The sequence below is a fragment of the Mustelus asterias genome, chromosome 16 (assembly GCF_964213995.1).
Source record: "Mustelus asterias chromosome 16, sMusAst1.hap1.1, whole genome shotgun sequence".
Classification (NCBI taxonomy): Eukaryota; Metazoa; Chordata; class Chondrichthyes; order Carcharhiniformes; family Triakidae; genus Mustelus; species Mustelus asterias.
In genome coordinates this window covers 26,926,376-26,946,939 of record NC_135816.1, presented here as the reverse complement: position 1 = coordinate 26,946,939, position 20,564 = coordinate 26,926,376, and the positions used below count along the sequence as shown (strand labels likewise).

At 43.1% G+C, this 20,564-nt stretch overlaps 1 protein-coding gene across 3 annotated transcripts in view; it reads right to left on the bottom strand.

The window, feature by feature from the left end:
* Positions 1–20,564, bottom strand: part of LOC144505467 (gamma-aminobutyric acid receptor subunit beta-2) — a 240,101-nt gene that overhangs the window by 86,759 nt on the left and 132,778 nt on the right. For all 3 annotated transcript variants that reach the window (XM_078231575.1, XM_078231577.1, XM_078231576.1), the window contains exon 4: positions 17,838–18,058. In XM_078231575.1, the coding sequence (XP_078087701.1) occupies positions 17,838–18,058 (221 nt within the window). The remainder of the gene's footprint in view (positions 1–17,837; positions 18,059–20,564) is intronic.

The window sequence follows — 20,564 nt, the reverse complement described above, 5'->3', positions numbered from 1 at the left end:
AGTATTAGAGTGCAGTAAAAGAGGTTTCCAGTGCTTGGGCGGAAAGCAGCACATCCAAGTGCCTTGCCAAAGCATTCTCATAGCAATCGGTCATGTTGCGAGTGGGGTCTTAATACTCACTCTGCACTGGCCATCAGCTCAGAGGCAGGCGCTTAAACCCACATTCATTGACATGTCATTGAAAGAAAGAGGATCTTTAGAGATTAATGTTGACACTTGTATATTTGTCATTGATACGGCAGAGACAATCAGGAAGATTTATCATTGCCTGCATTATCGCCGATAGGCAGGCGAGAAGAAGATTGCAACAGAGGCACCGGGATCGCAAAAGGGAGGAGAAATACTCTCAAGACCATGGGCCTGCAGAGCCTCTTCCGGATATAGAGGATGAGACTCACAGAAACATCATGCATAGGTGGCTTGCAAGACCCAGAACTTGCATGTCTTATCTTCAGATGAGCGAGAACCAGTGTCACTGACAGTTCCACATAGTAAGAAGTCTAACAACACCAGGTTAAAGTCCAACAGGTTTATTTGGTAGCAAAAGCCACGAGCTTTCGGAACAGGCTGTCGCTTCGTCAGGTGGGTGGGAGTTCTGATTACAAACAAGGCACAAAGACACAAACTCAATTTACATGAATAATGATTGGAATGTGAGCCTTTACAGCTAATCAAGTCTTAAAGGTACAGACAATGTGAGTGGAGGGAGCATTAAGCACAGGTTAAAGAGATGTGTATTGTCTCTAGACAGGACAGCTAGTGAGATTTTGCACATCCAGGCAGGTTGTGGGGGTTACAGATAGTGTGACATGAACCCAATATCCCGGTTGAGGCCGTCCTCATGTGTGCGGAACCTGGCTATCAGCCTCTGCTCAGCGACTCTGCGCTGTCATATGTTGTGAAGGCCGCCTTGGAGAACGCTTACCCGGAGATCAGAGGCTGAATGCCCGTTTGTAATCAGAACTCCCACCCACCTGACGAAGGGACAGCCTGTTCCGAAAGCTCGTGGCTTTTGCTACCAAATAAACCTGGTGGACTTTAACCTGGCGTTGTTAGACTTCTTACTGTGTTTACCCCAGTCCAACGCTGGCATCTCCACATCAGTTCCACATAGCCAGGGATCTGGTGACTCACATTTGCCACATCTTTGGAATTGGCACCACTCAATCTGGGAGGGCATACATTGCCGGTGTATCAGCCACTCTGAACATCTACACCAGTGGTTTCTTTAAGGGCTCCACTGGAGACAACTGTGGGATTTCTCAAGCATGAGGTTACAGACACTCTTTTTACCAAGGCTCACAACTTCAACAGAGATCAAGTAAGTCAGGATGCCAGAGCACTGGGCTTTGCTGAGTTAGCCAGATTCCCACAAGTGTAGAGTGCAATCAACTACACTCGTATAAGCTCCTAGGCAACAGGCATTCCAATACATAAACTGGAAAGATGACCATTTCTCAATGCTCAGCTGATCATTCAGGTTTGCGCTAGATACCCAGGAAGTATCCATGACTCATACATCTTGGGTAGATTGCAGATCCCAGATATTTTCAAGGGAACACACATATCTGGCTGAGCACTCCATGAAGTCCCCAAAAGGTCCCACGAATCATTGTGGCTTGCTGCGTGCTGCACATCCTGGTACTACAAAGGGGCGAGGACTTGCCAAATGGTGAAATGGAGGTGTGGCATATCTCCTCCAACGAGGAAGATCTCGATGGGGACGAGGGTGATGAGTCTGGGGAAGCCAAGGCTGCAGAGAAAGAGGCCATAGCATGCATGAGCACCAGCATTGCTATCCCTCTCATTTCGCCCATGCATTTCAATGAGAGTGAATAGTTACACATCAGGCCCACATTGTCCTGATTGTTCAAGGATGATGAATCCTTGCCAGCATGTGTCCTTGCTGAGAGAAAGGGGCGAACTGAGAGAAAGGGGCGAACCCAGCATCAGATGTCAGAACGTGTCCCTACAGCATACCAGTCACAATGGCAACCTGCAAGAGCCAGGTCAATGCTCTTGTCACTGTATGCCTTCTTTGTGACAAAGCTCAAGGAGATTTATCATCAAGGAGATCCATCTCAAGGAAGAGAACTGCGCATTCTGTGCAACATTGATGGTGAATCAGATAAGTCACAATTGGGACAAAGCATCTGATGCCATTTCACTGCTGCAAATCCATTCAGAGATAAGTTTCCTCCACACCCAACACCGCCCCCCCAACCACCCCTACGTTGTCTAAAACAACCATGTATGCTTCCAGAGCACGCTCAAAGCCTCTACTGACTGCCAGAAATCACCATCTAGAATTAGCATGTGACCTCAGCGAGTGCTCAGGTGGGCGGATGCACAGCGCTGCATGTCTAGTTTGTAGTGTGAGCCTTGCCCCTGCAAGACACACAACTGCAGGGTGAGAGACACTGAAGGTTGGACATTAGAGTGCTAATAATATGATTGGGAGGGGCTGTGCTTCATCACCTTAAGGTGGCATGGTGACCCACTTATTGGTGAGCTTAGGAGGTGTACATTCTGAAGTGGAAATGGCTGGCTGACAACAGCACACACAAAATCTGAGTATGGGCTCATAGAATGAAAGCCCCGCCCAGAAAAAGAGAACACATGGAACAGCACATTATTTCAGACTTCATTATGCGTGAACCATAGAATCCCTACTGTGCAGAAGAAGGCAATTCAGCCTATCGAGCCTGCACCAACAACAATCCCACCCTGGCCCTATCCCCATAATGTGGAGATGCCGGCGTTGGACTGGGGTGAACACAGTAAGAAGTCTCACAACACCAGGTTAAAGTCCAACAGGTTTATTTGGTAGCAAATACCATAAGCTTTCAGAGCACTGCTCCTTCGTCAGATGGAGTGGAAGTGTGCTCATAACCCCACGTCTTTACCCCTGACATTAAGGGGCAACTTATCATAGCCAATCAACCTAACCTGCACACCTTTGGACTGTTGGAGGAAACCGGAGCACCCAGAAGAAACCCACACAGACATGGGGAGGACTTGCAAACCCCACACAGTCACCCGAGGCTGAAACTGACCCCAGGTCCCTGGCGCTGTGAGGCACCAGTGCTAACTACTGTGCCACATTTCTTATTTCAAGAATGCAGACAAGATAGGAGAAAACCTCTGCCTCAATCTTACACAGCCAAGAATAAACATGACATAATCCTGCCAAGCATGTGAATGAGGTTTGTTGCACAAGTACACTTAATGTTAAAGTGGAGGTGTCAGTGGTATGGAGAATGATTTGGCAAAGGATCACACACTGTGCTGATATGGAAGCACACTATACAGATGAGAGGCCATGATAGCACCATCTGCAATAATTGGGCATAGGGACCAAGGTATCATATGTGATTGACAGCAACACAGCTCAACATAAGGAGGAGGTATATACAAAAGGAGATGTGAAATGAGTGTGATTCCCATTACATTTGCATACGTTAAATACATTTTTTGAATATCCACGCCACTGTAGTGCTCCAAAATCTTTTTACCTTTCCTAATGCTACCACTATGTCTTGATGCTTCCTCGACATCCATAGTGGAGGTGGAGGCAGTCTGCACATTGCTATGCCCTATTGTCTGTGATGACCTTGGTGGGCGTCCACTGAAGGACCAAAACCTGGAAGGCCCCAGTCTGCTTGAGTTTCCTGCTGGCCGGCAGGTGCATTCTCCTTGCCCTGTACAGCTGGAGGCGACGGAGCCACAGGAAGATGTGATTTGGATTGGCCAGAGTGCCAGAGTCACCTGGTTCGATAGTCCTGGGGTATCTAGCTGCTGGTCCTCCTCCTTATGGGTCCCAATAGCCCCTGGCTGAGAAGAAGGGGCAGCTGGAGTGACATCTAGATGCTCTGTCCCACTCTCACATGGCCACTGATGGATGCCACCAAGGGCCACTGTGATGGAGTGCTGCTTCTGTAAAAGTGCAGGAATGATGTTCTGGACCAAGGTCTCCACAGCAACTGCAAACCTGTCAGTGTTGACCTCAGTGCCTTGGCATGTCGGCCCTATCAACTCAAACTGAAAGTGGACGGGCTCCTCCATCATCCATTCAATCTGAGGAATGCAGCTGACAGCCCTTCCTGATGTTTTCTCGGGATTGTCCTCCAGCTCCATCAATTGGTTTAGGGCAGAGTCCGGATGTTTGTCATCGGACTCAGCAGAATCACTGCCTCCAGAAGATCTTCCAAGTGCTGGTGACCTCAAATGTCCCTATCTCCACCGCTGTGGGCCAGATTGTGCTCACCAGATTGTGATGCCGAGGCTATACTAGAACTAGGTCCCATCGAGGTATATGCCTCTGTGCTGATAGAGGGTGTGGGTGAGCACTTTGAGGAGTCATCTGCTGTGGTGTCCTCCGGTTCCTCATCCAAGGTGTTGTCAGCTGAGGGCCTGGCTTGTGAATGCCCTTGGTAACCTTCCAATGTTCTACTGTTCTATGTTCTATAAAGGTGCCTATGAAAGAAAGGAGAGACCATTCTTGCATGGCAGATGGCTGAAACAGGACAAAACATTCACAGTATGGTTTTCTGATGGCTGAGTTAGTGCAGGATCCTCACTTAGGTATGCACCGCCCACCTCACCCTCAGTGCAGGCAAGGTCGACATTCTCTCCAGTCAGCTTTTTGGCACATTTTATTAACTTCATGAGGACCTTGATGTCAGGCATTCCACCCCTGCGGGTGCTATTTAAATATGGCACCCAGAGAGAGGAAGCAGTGAACTGATGGCGAGCTAGGGCAGGGTAATCAGAGGCCACCTGCTAGTGACCCAGCATGTTTCATGTGCATGCATACTTAATGAGTTGGGGAGCTGACAAACCGGTACGAAAACCCACCATTACAGCCAAAGGGCAAAAGGTCGTTTCTCATGACCATTCCCACACAGTGCAATGGGGGAAAATCCCAACCATTGACTCTGACTTTTTGTGGAGTTTTGCCAATTTAAATTTTTCACTGAACATTTCAAGTATTGCTGCAAACTAAAATGAACTGGAATTTAATTATCAAGACTTATAAATGAAAATTCAGTCCAATGGTGGCCAAAGCGCATGATGTACTCTGGGTGAGGGACCTCAATGCCCATCACCAAGTGTGGCTTGGTAGTACCACCACAGACTGAGCTGGCTGGGTCCTAAAGGATATAGCTACTAGACTGGGACTATGACAGGCAGTAAGGGAACTAACAAGAGGGAAAAACATACTTGACAACATCCTCACCAAACTGAATGTTACCGATGCATATGTCCATGACAGTATCATTAGGAGTGACAGCTGCACAGTCCTTGTGGAGAGGAATTCATATCCCGTCTTTGAATCCCATATTCATATTGAGGATATCGCATCCTGATTGGTACCACTGGTCGGCGCAACATCGAGGGCCGAAGGGCCTGTACTGCGCTGTAATGTTCTATGTTCTATGTTATATGGCTCTACCACCATGCTAAATTGGATAGACTTCGAACAGATCTAGCAACTCAAGATTGGGCATCCATGAGGTGCTGTAGGCCACCAGCAATAGTAGAATTGCATTCAACTACAGTCTGCAACCTCCAAGGCCCAGCATATCCCTCACTCTACCATTGCCATCAAGTCAGGGGATCAACCGTGGTTCAATGAAGAGTGCAGGAGGACATGACAGGAGCAACACCAAGCATACCTAAAACTGACGTGTCAACCTGATGAAGCTACAACACAGGACCACTTGCATGCCAAACAGCTTAAGCAGCAAGTAGTAGAGAGAGTTAAGCGATTCCACAACCAATGGATTAGATTTAAGCTCTCAAGTCCTGCCATATCCAGCCATGAATGGTGGTGGACAATTAAACAACGCATTTGATTCGGAGGCTCCACAAATATTCCATCCTCAATGATGAAGGAGCCCAGCACACCAGTGCAAAAGACAATACTAAAGCATTCGTAATAGCTTTTAGCCGAAGTGTCAAGTGGATGATCAATCTCAGTCTCCTCTGGAGGTCCCCATCATCACAGATGTCAGCCTTCAGCCATTTCGAATAGCAAAGGCCCTGACAATATTCCGGCAATAAACTTGTGCTCCAGAACTTGCCACGCTCCTAGCCAAGCTGTTGTAACAGTAGCATCTACCCAGCAATTTGGAAATTTGCCCAGGTATGTGCTGTACACAAGAAACAGGACAAATTCAACCTAGGCAATTATCAGTCCATTAGTCTCCTGTAGATGATCAGTAAAGTGATGGAAGGGGTCATCAACAGTGATTTCAAGTGGCACTTACTCAGCAATACCCTACTCATGGATGCTCTGTTTAGGCTCCACCAGGGTCACTCGGCTCCTGGCCTCATTGCAGTCTTGGTTCAAACATGGACAAATGGGCTGAATGCCAGAGGTGAGATGATAGTGACTGTCTTTGATATCAAAGCAGCATTTGACTGAGTATGGCATAAAGGAGCCCTAGCAAAACTGAAGTCAATGGGGATCGGGGAAAAGACTCTGCTGGCTAGAATATTATCTTGCACAAAGGAAGATAGTTGTGGTGGTTGCATGTCAATTATCTCAGCTCCAGGAAATTACTGCACGAGTTCCACAGGGTAGTGTTCTAGGCCCAACCATCTTCAGTTGCTTCATCAATGACCTTCCTTCCATCATAAGGGCAGAAGTAGGGGATGTTCACAGATGACTGAACAATCTTCAATACCATTTGCAATTCCTCACATACTGGAGCAGTTCATGTACAAATGCAGCAACAACAGTACTATATCCAGGTTTGAGCTGACAACTGGCGAGCAACATTCGTGCCACACAAGTGCCAGGCAATGACAAGAGAGGATCTAAATCATTGTCCCTTGACATTCAATGGCATTACCATTGCTGAATCCTCCACTGTCAACACTCTGAGGGTTACCATTGACCAGAAACTGAACTGGACTAGCCATGTAAATAGTGTGGTTACCAGAGCAGATCAAAGGTTAGGAATCCTGCGGTGAGTAACTCACCACCTAACTCCCAGAGCCTGTCCACCATCTACAAGACACATGTCAGGAATGTGATGGAATACTTTAAACTTGACTGGATGACTGCAGCTCCAACGACACTAAAGAAGCCCAATCCAGGACCATCCAGGACAAAGCAGCTTGCTTGATTGCTACCCAGTTCACAAAGATTCACTCCCTCCACCACTGACAAACAGCGGCAGTGGTGTGTACGATTTATAAAATGCACTGCAGGAACTCACCAAAGTTCCTTAGACAGCACCTTCCAAACCCACGACCATTACCATCTAGAAGGACAAGAACAGCAGATACCTGGGAACAACTGGAAGTTCCCCTCCAAGTCACTCACCATCCTGACTTGGAATTATATTGCCGTTCCTTCCCTGTTGCTGGTCAAAATCCTGGAATTGCCTTCCGAATATCATTATTGGTGTACTTACATTTCAGGTAGCTCACCTTCTGAAAGGCAACTAGGGATGGACAATAAATGCTGGCCCAGCCAGTGATGCCCACACCCCATAAAATGAATTCAAGAAAACAATGTAGAACTAAAATGGAAAACATTTAAATTGGTATTCAAGTCAACAAGGAAAATATATCCCGCTAAAACAAAAGAACAAACGAAACACTAGTGAGACTGTGTGGATAAATAAAGACAATGGGAATAAGTGACAATTAGGAAAGAAGCATATGTTAGGTGTAATGACTTTAACGAGGTCCACGAGGTGGACCGATTAGAATATGAGCTCTCTGATTGAGGCAGTTATAGCTGTCCAATTTCGGAGTCCTGTAGAGGTATATAAGTTAGAGTATTGGGGTTACCGGGATTCAGAGTGTATACTCTGTACTGTGAATTACCTGCCTGAGCATTACTAACACTTGTAAATAAATCTGGATTTGGTGAACGTCAGCCTAATGGGAGTTATTTCATTCAGTACATAGATAGCAGTGCAGGAAAAGAAAGAACATGAAGCAATTAGGGGAGAAGTCATAAAAAACAATTAAGAAAGTAAAGAGGAACTAAGAAATGAAATTAACCAGGAACATGAAAGACAATTGTAAAGTATTTTACAGGCACATTATTAAAAAAGGAAGGTTCTGATGTGAATAGGGCTATTAGGATTATAATAACAGGATAATATGACAAAATATAGTAGAGAGTCCGTAGAAAATTAAATAATTATTTAGCTTTCGTATTTACCAGGGATATAGAACAGGTTGACACTGGATGATGAGATAAATTTAAAATAAAAAAATATATACAGAATAAACTAAACAAATTCAAAGAGCTTTGCCAAAAAGAGAGACATACTGCTGAGATTTTTTGGCTTGCATTAATCAGGACAAATGCAAAAATGCTCATTTCAAATGAAACTACAGGAGAAGAGGGTGCTGATTGATTGGTAAATCAACTCTGGCCAAGGTTTTCCATGGAGAAAGCAATGAAACGATAGGCTCTCCAGTCTCTGGGGTAATTCAAAAATGGCACAAGGCTTGAACCTATTCCTTTTGTTTGCAGAGAACGGGTTCCTGTTTATGAATGTAAGTTACTCCTGGTAAATGTAAATAAACCATTGGTTAGGAGGTTGATTGTCTTAAATTGGTTATTGCTATATCTATTAACACACTCAGGACTGTTCAAGTGTTATTGAATCACGGAATCATTTCTAACAATAGATGTTTGGTTTTGCAAGGGTGGGCTAGTTGAATATAGTCTGTACTTTTCAAATGTGTTAAAGCTCCTGCTCTGGATGCATCTGTGTATTTTAAAAGAACCTAGGAAAGAAACAGCAGAAGCATTAATTGATCATTTTTTAGAAAAAGGTGCAGTGTCAAAAGATCGGTGGATAGCTAATTAAAAATTACGAAGGGGGATTGATAATTTCAGGAAATTATAGAGCAGTCACCTTAACATCAGTGTTAAGAAAAAATGGGAATCCTCACTAAAGGAGAGAATAGGAAAATATCTAGAAGTGTGAAATATAACAAATAATAAGAATGCATTTCAATAGAACATAGAACAGTACAGCACAGAACAGGCCCTTCGACCCACGATGTTGTGCCGAGCTTTATCTGAAACCAAGATCAAGCTATCCCACTCCCTATCATCCTGGTGTGCTCCATGTGCCTATCCAATAACCGCTTAAATGTTCCTAAAGTGTCTGACTCCACTATCACTGCAGGCAGTCCATTCCACACCCCAACCACTCTCTGCGTAAAGAACCTACCTCTGATATCCTTCCTATATCTCCCACCATGAACCCTATAGTTATGCCCCCTTGTAATAGCTCCATCCACCCGAGGAAATAGTCTTTGAACGTTCACTCTATCTATCCCCTTCATCATTTTATAAACCTCTATTAAGTCTCCCCTCAGCCTCCTCCGCTCCAAAGAGAAAGCCCAAGTTCCCTCAACCTTTCCTCATAAGACCTACCCTCCAAACCAGGCAGCATCCTGGTAAATCTCCTCTGCACTCTTTCCAGCGCTTCCACATCCTTCTTATAGTGAGGTGACCAGAACTGCACACAATATTCCAAATGTGGTCTCACCAAGGTCCTGTACAGTTGCAGCATAACCCCACGGCTCTTAAACTCCAACCCCCTGTTAATAAAAGCTAACACACTATAGGCCTTCTTCACAGCTCTATCCACTTGAGTGGCAACCTTCAGAGATCTGTGGATATGGACCCCAAGATCTCTCTGTTCCTCCACAGTCTTCAGAACCCTACCTTTGACCCTGTAATCCACATTTAAATTAGTCCTACCAAAATGAATCACCTCACATTTATCAGGGTTAAACTCCATTTGCCATTTTTCAGCCCAGCTTTGCATCCTATAGGCCGGTCAGCTTAACATCTGTAGTAGGGAAAATGCTGGAATCCATTATTAAAGAGGAGATAGCAGGGCATCTGGATAGAAATGGTTCGATCAATCAGACGCAGCATGGATTCATGAGGGGAAAGTCGTGCTTGACGAACATGTTGGATTTTTATGAAGATGTGACTAGAGCGGTTGATGGAGGAGAACCGGTGGATGCGGTGTTTTTGGATTTCCAAAAGGCGTTTGATAAGGTGCCCCATAAAAGGCTGCTGAAGAAGATTCGGGCACACGGAGTTGGGGGTAGTGTGTTAAAGTGGATTGGGGACTGGCTATCCGACAGGAAGCAAAGAGTCGGAATAAATGGGTGTTTTTCCGGTTGGAGGAAGGTCACTAGTGGCGTGCCGCAGGGATCGGTACTCGGGCCGCAACTGTTTACCATTTATATAGATGATCTGGAGGAGGGGACGGAGTGTAGGGTAACGAAGTTTGCAGACGACACAAAGATAAGTGGAAAAGTGAATCGTGTGGAGGACGGAGAAGATCTGCAGAGAGATTTGGACAGGCTGAGTGAGTGGGCGAGGATATGGCAAATGGAGTATAACGTTGAGAAATGCGAGGTTATACACTTTGGAGGAAATAATAACAAATGGGATTACTATCTCAATGGAAACAAATTAAAACATGCTACCGTGCAAAGGGACCTGGGGGTCCTTGTGCATGAGACGCAAAAGCCCAGTCTGCAGGTACAACAGCTGATCAAGAAGGCAAATGGGATGTTGGCCTATATTGCGAGGGGGATAGAATATAAAAGCAGGGATGTCTTGATGCACCTGTACAGGGCATTGGTGAGGCCGCAGCTGGAATACTGTGTGCAGTATTGGTCCCCTTATATGAGGAAGGATATATTGGCATTGGAGGGAGTGCAGAGAAGGTTCACCAGGTTGATACCGGAGATGAGGGGTTTGGATTATGAGGAGAGGCTGAGGAGATTGGGTTTGTACTCGTTGGAGTTTAGAAGGATGAGGGGGGATCTTATGGAGACTTATAAGATAATGCGGGGGCTGGATAGGGTGGAGGTGGAGAGATTCTTTCCACTTAGTAAGGAAGTTAAAACTAGAGGACACAGCCTCAAAATAAAGGGGGGTCGGTTTAAGACAGAGTTGAGGAGGAACTTCTTCTCCCAGAGGGTGGTGAATCTCTGGAATTCTCTGCCCACTGAGGTGGTGGAGGCTACCTCGCTGAATATGTTTAAAGTGCGGATGGATGGATTCCTGATCGGTAAGGGAATTAAGGGTTATGGGGATCAGGCGGGTAAGTGGTACTGATCCACGTCAGATCAGCCATGATCTTATTGAATGGCGGAGCAGGCTCGAGGGGCTAGATGGCCTACTCCTGCTCCTATTTCTTATGTTCTTATGTTCTATCTATGTCTCTTTGCAGCCTACAACAGCCCTCCACCTCATCCACTACTCCACCAATCTTGGTGTCATCAGAAAATTTACTGATCCACCCTTCAGCCCCCTCCTCTAATTCATTAATAAAAATCACAAAGAGCAGAGGACCAAGCACTGATCCCTGCGGCACTCCGCTAGCAACCTGCCTCCAGTCCGAAAATTTTCCATCCACCACCACCCTCTGTCTTCGATCAGATAGCCAGTTACCTATCCAATCGGCCAACTTTCCCTCTATCCCATACCTCCTCACTTTCATCATAAGCCGACCATGGGGGACCTTATCAAACGCCTTACTAAAATCCATGTATATGACATCAACTGCCCTACCTTCATCAACACACTTAGTTACCTCCTCAAAAAATTCAATCAAATTTGTGAGGCACGACTTGCCCTTCATGAATCCGTGCTGACTATCCCGGATTAATCCGCATCTTTCTAAATGGTCGTAAATCCCATCCCTAAGGACCTTTTCCATCAATTTACCAACCACCGAAGTAAGACTAACTGGTCTATAATTACCAGGGTCATTTCTATTCCCTTTCTTAAACAGAGGAACAACATTCGCCACTCTCCAGTCCTCTGGCACCAAAAGGGAAACTCTTGCTCGACCAATCTTATTTGAGAAGTAACAGAAAGAGAAGACAATGTAAATGAAGTTGATGTCATTTATCTGGATTTTTAAAAGGCTTTCGATATGATGCCTCCTAAAAGCCTAATGAATAAATTAATGTGGAGTCAGGGGACAAATGGCAGAATCAATTGCTACTTGGTTTCAATATAGAAAGCAGAGGGTAAGAATAAAGGGCAGTTATTATGATTGGTGGAACATGGAAAGTGGTGTTCCACTGTTATTCACAATTTACATTAACAATTTGGACTTTGGAATCAATTAACACAATCTTTAAATTTGTATATGGTACCAAATTGGGTATAAATACTGAGGAGGACTGCAAAAAATTACAGGATGACTTTAATAAATTTCAGAATGGACAAACAATTGGCAAATTAAGTTTACCACAGATAAATGTGAGGCAATGCATTTTGATCGGAAGGATAAGGAAGTCACTTATTACTGAGAAGGTACAAGTCTAGATGGGGCAGTGGAAATGGATGTTGAAGTACAAATACTTGCAAACCAAGCATTAGGCTTTATTTTGAAAGGGATAGAATTGAAAGTAGGGAAGTTATGCGAAGCTTGTATCAAACCATGCTTCAACCATCCTTATAGTACTACATGCAGTTTTGGTTATCATATTATAAAAAGGATATAGAGTCACTGGAGAGGGCGCAGGAAAGATGGAAAAGATTAATACCAGAAATGCATGAGTATATGTATCAGGAAAGGGTTGACAGATTGAGTCTTTTCTCGAAGAAAAATGGTTAGGTATGACTTAATAGAGCTCTTTAAAGCTGTCAGCTAGGTTTTTGAGGAATTGGGAAAGCTCCATGGACCTTTTGGAATTGTAGACAGGACCCAGATGCAGAAGTGATGCCCCTCATTTCCCCTCAGATCCACTTTTTGGTGGTAAGGAAAAAGGGAAGGCGTGAATCCAACACACAAGAAACTTGAACTCAGGAGGACCATTTTAACTCAGTGCTGAGTTCAAACAGACCACACTCAGACTGTTTCTAGGGTCTTAATCCATATTGCTTTAAAAAGGCAAGGTATATGTAACTGTCAATTCTGACATTTTTAAAAATCCATCGCTCTTTAAATATTGAAGGAAACGGGCAGGAGCTGTAACTGGGAGCTAAAAAAGCTCCTGGACTGCTTTAATCAACTGGTTATCTGGTGCAGGTTAGAAACAAAAGTAGCATCTGGGCGTGTAGTTTCAATGGAGTACTTTGTTAACATTTCCCAAGAGCCAGTACTTTTTCATTATGAATGCATGACTGAGTTTCAAAAGCTACAATTATCTCAGAAGGGATTGTGAGTTCACAGTTTCATTGTCAACTTGGAGAGACAATTAAAGCATTAGCTGTCTTTGATGTAGAGTCTGGATAGAAACTTGCTTTTATAAGAGAGAGCTTCAGGTGGGTTTTATGAATCAGAGTTATTTTTCACTATCAAGTGTGTAGGAGTGAAAGTTGTATTTGGGTAGTAGGGGCATGAGTCAGCATGGGGGTATAAGGAGCCATAGCCATTATGGGGAATGTGGGGGGAAGGAAGGGTTGAACAGATGTGAAGGGTAAAAGCTACAGGTCCTAACAACTTCTGAAATAACTGGGAGGAATTTGAAAGAACCAAAGTGAGCCTTTTAACCAGCCTGCTTCAGTTCTTGCCCACCCTACTGGCGGCCTAAACTCTGCTTCCAGGGTCGGCAGGTTGGTCTCTCTCCCACCTCCACCCTCAGGAAGAAAAAACTGCATGGAGTGAGGCACTTTTTACGAGGCAGGTCCAGAGAAATTTCCTAATTTGAGCTACCCACCTCGGTAGCAAAATTACAGCCCTACAAATGGCTTTGATAGAGTGAATAGAGAGAATGTTTCCTCGTGTGGGAAAAGGGACAACTAGAAATATAAATAGTTACCAAGAAATCTAAAAGGAGAAATTCTTCACCCAAAGAATAGTAAGAGTGTGTGGAATTTGCTACCACAGGGAATGGCTTGAGCAAATAGTATAGATGCACTAAAGGGGAAACTAGCCAAGCATATGTCGGAGAAAGGAATAGATGGTTTTGATGGGAGATTTATATTTAAAAAGATGGGAGGAGGCACAAAGGGAACCTACACACTAGCAAGAACGAGTTGGACTGTATGGCCCGTTTCTGTACTGCATATCCTGTGTAATCCGATGCAAGGTAAATAACGTTGACAATTTAATGCCAACTTGAGTCAAACTATGACCAATTTTGAGCAATAGTTTCCACATTCATTTTGAATTTGAATGAGTCTGACTAGCTCCCTTGGCATACAGATGTGGGCTGATAAATGGTTAGTAAAATTCACATCAGCAAATGTAATGACAAGAAAGGAGGGAGATGGAAAGCAGGAAATGAGATGTCAATTTGTCTGACGTTTGTCATTGTAAAAATACTTGAATTCATTAATAATGAGATAATAGTAGAACATTTAAGAAATCATAGTACAATCAGGTAAAATCAATATGGTTTTGTGAATGGGAAATAATGTTTGACAAATTTATTAAAGTTTTTTGGGGATGAACAAGTAGGATGGATAAAGCAGTGGGTGTAGTGTATTTGCTCCTCTAACAGGCGTTCAATAAGGTGTCACATAAAAGATAAGAGCTCATGGTTTTGGGGGCCACACACTAGCTTGGGTAGGCAATAGAAAACAGAGTTGGGAATAAATGGACCAGTTTGGCTGGCTATAACTCGTGGAATGCAACAGGATCAGTGCTGGGGCTCCAACTATTTACAATCTCTATTAATGATCTGAATGAAGGGACTAACTGTATTGTAGCCAAATTTGTTGATGATACAAAGATAGATAAAAAAGCAAGTTGTAAGGAGGATACAAAGAGTCTTCAAATGAATACAGATAGGTTAAGTGAGTGGACAAAAATGAGGCATATTGAGTATAATATGGGAAAATGTGAGGTTGTCCAATTTGGCAGGAAGAATGGAAAAACAGAACATTATTTAAATTGAGAGATACTGCAGCATACTGCAGTACAGAACGAATAGGCTGCCCTTGTTTATGAATCTTAAAATACTGGTATGTGGGTTCAGCAAGTAATTGGGAAGGCAAATGGGATGTTGAATTTTATTGCAAGGGAGAGCCAGTTTAAAAGTATGTAAGTCATGCTACAACTGTACAGGACATTGGTGAGGTCACACTTAAGAGTACTGTGTACAGTTTTGTTCGCCTTTTCCAAGATGGAGTATACTTGAAAGCAATTCAGAGGAGATTCACTCGACTGATTCTTAGGACAAAAGGTTGTCTTACAAGGAAAGGTTGAGCAGTGCAGTCCTATACTCATTGGAGTTTAGAAAAATAAGATTCTGAGGAATCTTAACAGGGTAGATGCTGAGATGATACTTCTCTTTGTATCAGAATCTAGAACTAGGAGCCACAGTTTAAAATTATGGGGGTGGTGGGAGAGGGATTTTCCGGCCACGCTCACCCTGAAATCGGAAAATCCCGCCCGAGGTCAACAGACCTTTCCATGCTCTGCCCCTCACTTGCTACAATTCCTGTGACAGGCAGAACGGGAAAATTTGTCCCGGGTTCTCCAATTTAAGTTTGCCCTTATATATGTTTCTATGTTAAAAGAACTTAACATAGAAACATATGTAGAAACATAGAAAATAGGAGCAGAGTAGGCTATTTGGCCCTTAGTGCCTGTTCCACCATTCATTATGATCATGGTTGATCACCCAACTCAATAGCCTCATTCTGCCTTCCCCCATTTCCTCTGATCCCTTTTGCTTCAAGAGCTATATCTAACTCGTTCATGAAAACATACACTTTTTGTCCTTAACTTTTTTTGGTGGTAGCAAATTCCATAGGCTTACTACTCCCCTCATCTCAGTCCTAAAAGGTTGATCCCGTATCTTTAGACTATGACCCCCTCATTCTGGACATGCCAATCATAGGGAACATCCTTCCTGCATCTACCCCGTCTAGTCCTATTAGAATTTTATAGCTCTCTATGAGATCCCTTCTCATTCTTCTAAACTCCTAAACTTCTAAATTATTCTAACTGACTCAATCTCTCCTCATACATCACCCCCGCCATTCCATCAGTCTGGTAAACCTTCTCTGCACTCCCTCTATAGCAAGAACATCCTTCCACAGATAAGGAGACCAAGCCTTCACACAATATTCCAGGTGTGGCCTCATCAAGGCCCTGTATAATTGCAGCAAGACATCTCTGATTCTCCACTCGAATCATCTCGCTATGAAGGCCAATATACCATTTGCTTTCTTTACTGCCTGCTGCATCTGCATGCTTACCTTACTGGTGTATGAAGATGGCCAGGTCTCCCTGCACATTCCTCTCACTTAGATTATTATCTGAATGGCTATAAATTGTCTTCCTGTTTTTGCTACCAAAGTGGATAGCCTCACATTTATCCATATTATACTGCATCTGTCATACATTTACCCACCCACTCAGCTTATCCAAATCACAGTGAAGAATCCCTGCATCTTCCTCACAGCTCACCCTCCCACCCAACTTTGTGTCATCTCCATGAGAAAGCTGCAAGGTCTGGGTCATTGAATATATTTAAGGCTGAGTTGGACAGCTATTAGATCTACAAGGAAGCAATGGTTATGAGGCAGACAGGAAAGTAAAGTGAAGGGCACAATCAAATTGGCTATGATCTTAGGAACAGGCTTGATGGACCAAATAGCCTTCTCCTGTTCCAATTTTTATGATCACACAAGTGCCAAGCAATGCCCATCTCCCACAAGTAAGAATCTAACCATCTCCTCAACCATTGGCCAAAAATTGAACTGGACAAGCCATGTAAATACAGTGGCTAAAAGAGCAAGTCAGAGGCTGGGAATCCTGTGCCGAGTAACTCACCTGTCTCCCCAAACTCTGTCCACTTTGCAAAGCACGAGGCAGGAGTGTGATGGAATATTCTCCGTTTTCCTCGGTGAGTGTAGCTCTAACAATGCTCAAGAAACTAGACAGCATCCAGAACAAAGCAATCTGCTTGACCAGTGTATCTTACATCACCTTAAAATTCACTCCCTCCAACAGTGGTGTACTGTGGCAGCAGTGTGTGTCAAATACAAAATGCTCAACAATTCACCAAGGACATGGGAGCAGACTTGTGAACACTAACACCTGCAAGTCCACCTCCAAGTCACACACCATTCTGACTTGGAATATATTGCCGTTCCTTTGCTGCCAATCGGATCAAACCTCCCTTTCTAACAGCACTGTGAGAGTACCTGCAGCAGATAAACTGCAGCGGTTCAAGATAGTGGCTCACCTCCACCTTATCTAGGGCAATTCAGATGGGGAGCAAATGTTAGCCAAAGCCTACATCCCATAAAAAAGTATTTAAAAAATTTATATCACATTAGTCTAATGTGAATTCTGGCCTCAGGTTCCTGGATGAAACATTATTTTTCTGGAGCAAAACATCCACTCGGAATTTGAGTTTATCAGAGCTAGAAATTACTTGGATACATTGATGTTATTTTACAAAGAACTGCATGAAAAATATTATAATAAGAAGTTTAACAACACCAGGTTAAAGTCCAACAGGTTTATTTGGTAGCAAAAGCCACACAAGCTTTCGAGGCTCTAAGCCCCTTGAAGGGGCCGGCATCTCCACATCATGAAAAATATTAGGCAGTGTAAAGTTCAAAAATAGTTTCAAATAATGCCTTCACTTCTGAAGACTTAGCTTATGTTGGAATGCAGAAATGAATTCCAACTTGAGTATAGATGATGTAGGTTTCACTCATTAACTGTTAATTGGGGTAAAGTCCAGTTCCTCACGATAGTTTTGATTATAAGCTATGAAAATTCTATGTTTACAGATGTCAGGCATTTATGCAGAAGACCATTCAGGTCTACACAACAAGATTTGAAAAATCAAATTAGACTTTAATGCTACTTTGCTTTATAAAATGGAAAACTGGTACTAACCTGAGACCATATAAAACTGTACCATCTGGGTGCAAACGTATCATTCGATTCTTTACAGTGACTCCATGCACAAAAGACTTTTTATCATTAAGAAAATATGTGTCAGGAACCCAAAGCTGGTCAGCCACTCTGTTATCCAATGTGAGATTCAAAGGTATTTCTGAATAGCTTAGTCGTTTGTCCCGCCAAGCCTGTTGAAAGTACATCGTCAAAGTGTAATCCTGAAAAAGTAAAATATAGGAAATTATGTTTGAATTAAAAGTACCAAGGCCGCCAACATTTATTTTTTAAATCATCAAAGAATATCAATGTGATCTACAAATGTTAAAATACCACTAAATACTTCTGGTTTATTTTTGATCAAAATATAATCATTGCAAAAATATTCAATGTTACATGATAAAAGTAGTATCAGCAACTAGTTTTCCATTTTACATTCAAAACATATAAGAATAATTTTTCATCATGAAAGGGTGGACTTGTACATGAAATAAGCGTTTGTGTTTGATTCTATTCAATTGGGGGAAGACGGTGACATTGTGGTAATGTCACCGGACTAATACTCCGGAGATCCAGTCTAATGCTTTGGAACATGATTCGAATCCCACCATGGCAGCTGGCGGAATTGTAATTCTTGCATGTTGCTGTCTTGCATACCATTTCTGATATTTGGATAACTAGATGCCATTTCCAAAGGAAGCCCATATGAATGGGCCATACAACAGTGCTAGAACACAAAAATGTAAGGAATTGGAGAAATAGTATGCAATACAGTCCATTAAGTTGTCTGCCATTTAATAAAGTAATAGCTGTTCTTCCACCTCAACTCCAATTTCCCACCCTACCCTCTGAGGGCATCAGTTGTTGCAGTAACTAATTTTAGTATTCATGGAAACATAGAATGGTTTCAGTACAGAAGGAAGTCAATCAGTTTACCGTGTCTGAATCAGCTGTCTACTGACTCAATTAGTCCCATTCCCCCTTTTACCCAAGCCCTGAACTTTTTTCTATTTAGATAATTATCCAATTTCATTTTGAAAGCCTTCCGCAGACCCCCACATAATGTATTTCAGGTTCTAACCACTTGCTATATGAAAAATGCCACCTCATCGCCACCTTCAATACTTTTTCCATTCACCTTAAATGGGTTCTCGATCTTTCCTCCAAGAAGAAAGGTTTCTGACAGTTCAGTCCAGACATCCCATAATTATGAAAACCTGTATCAAATCTCATCTGAAATGTCCCTTCTCTAAGGGTTACAGCCCCTGCTTCTCCAATCTATTCATGTAATTGAAGTCTCTTAACCCTGGAACCTGTCTTGTAAATCTTTTCTGCACCCTCTCTAATGCCTTCACATCCTTCAAGTGTGGTGCCAGAATTGATCACAATACTCTTGTTGAGGAAGAACCAGTGTTTTATAAATATTCACCATAACCTCCTTGCTTTCGTACTGTCAGTATTTTAAGCCCAGGATCCCATTTGCCTTACTGCTCTCTCAACAAGTCCTGCCACCTTCGATGATTTGTATACATATACTCCCAAGTTATGCTACTCCTGCACACCCTTTATTTTGTATTCTTTATTTCATGTAGCCTCTTCTCATTTTTCCTATAAAAACTTCACCCTCCTCTGCATTAACTTTCACCTGCCACCCCCTCCGCCAGTCTATGTCCTCTTGAAGTTCATTCACTGTCCCCCTTGCTGTTCATATTACTTCCAAGTACTTGTCATCTGCAAATTTTCAAATCGAGATCTGCACACAAAGTCTAGGTCATTAATATAGATTAAAACAAAACAGTGATCTTAACACAGACTTCTGGGCCACCCGACTGTATATCAGTCTAAAAAATAACCATTCACAACTACGCTTTGTTTCTTGTCACTTAGCCAACTCATGCTGCCACTGCTTTTTCTATGTGTTTGTATGTTTGTGTTCAATACCTCTATTTAGCTTTCATACACTATATTAACTACTCTCACTACGCCTTCCACCTTCAAAGATGCACACCACCTCCCTCGCGCTCCCCACCACCCCCTACCCCGCCCCCAGCCCTTACACACTTTTAAAAACTGCTGTCAAAATGCATCATCTCACACTTGTGTTAAATTCCATATATATTTTAATGTAGGGAAATGTGAGGTCATCCACTTTGATCCCACAACATGTATAGAATAAGGTACTTTCTCAATGGTGAAAATTAGAAACAGTGGAGGTCCAAAGAGACTTTTGAGAGTACAGATGCAGAGGTCATTAAAATATCATGAGGAAGTACAGAAAATAATCAAAAAGGCAAAAGGAATGCTGGTCTTTAGAGCTAAAATACAAGACGTTAGAAGATATCAGTTATAAACAGTCCTGATTCAACCACACCTGGAGTACTGAGAAGCTTAGGAAAGATGGTTTAAGGCAGTGGTTCCTGACCTTTTCAGTAATATGACACACTTCAGTGAGACAAACAATACCACAGCACACACTTTTTTTTCAGCTGAATCTTAAACGTCACATTTACTTACATTTACTATCGATCATTGACATGGTGTGAGAACAACAAGAAAATTGACAGTATTGACCAATTGAAGGATTTAGGAAGAATTGCGATGAACTAAAGATGTCCAGCTAACCAGGTATTTAATGTGGGGAGGAAGCGGATGAATGTGGAAGAGATTCCAATGGCAACAAAGCAGAGCAGATGCCTCAGGATGCAGCCAGATTGGGGAGGGGTTTGG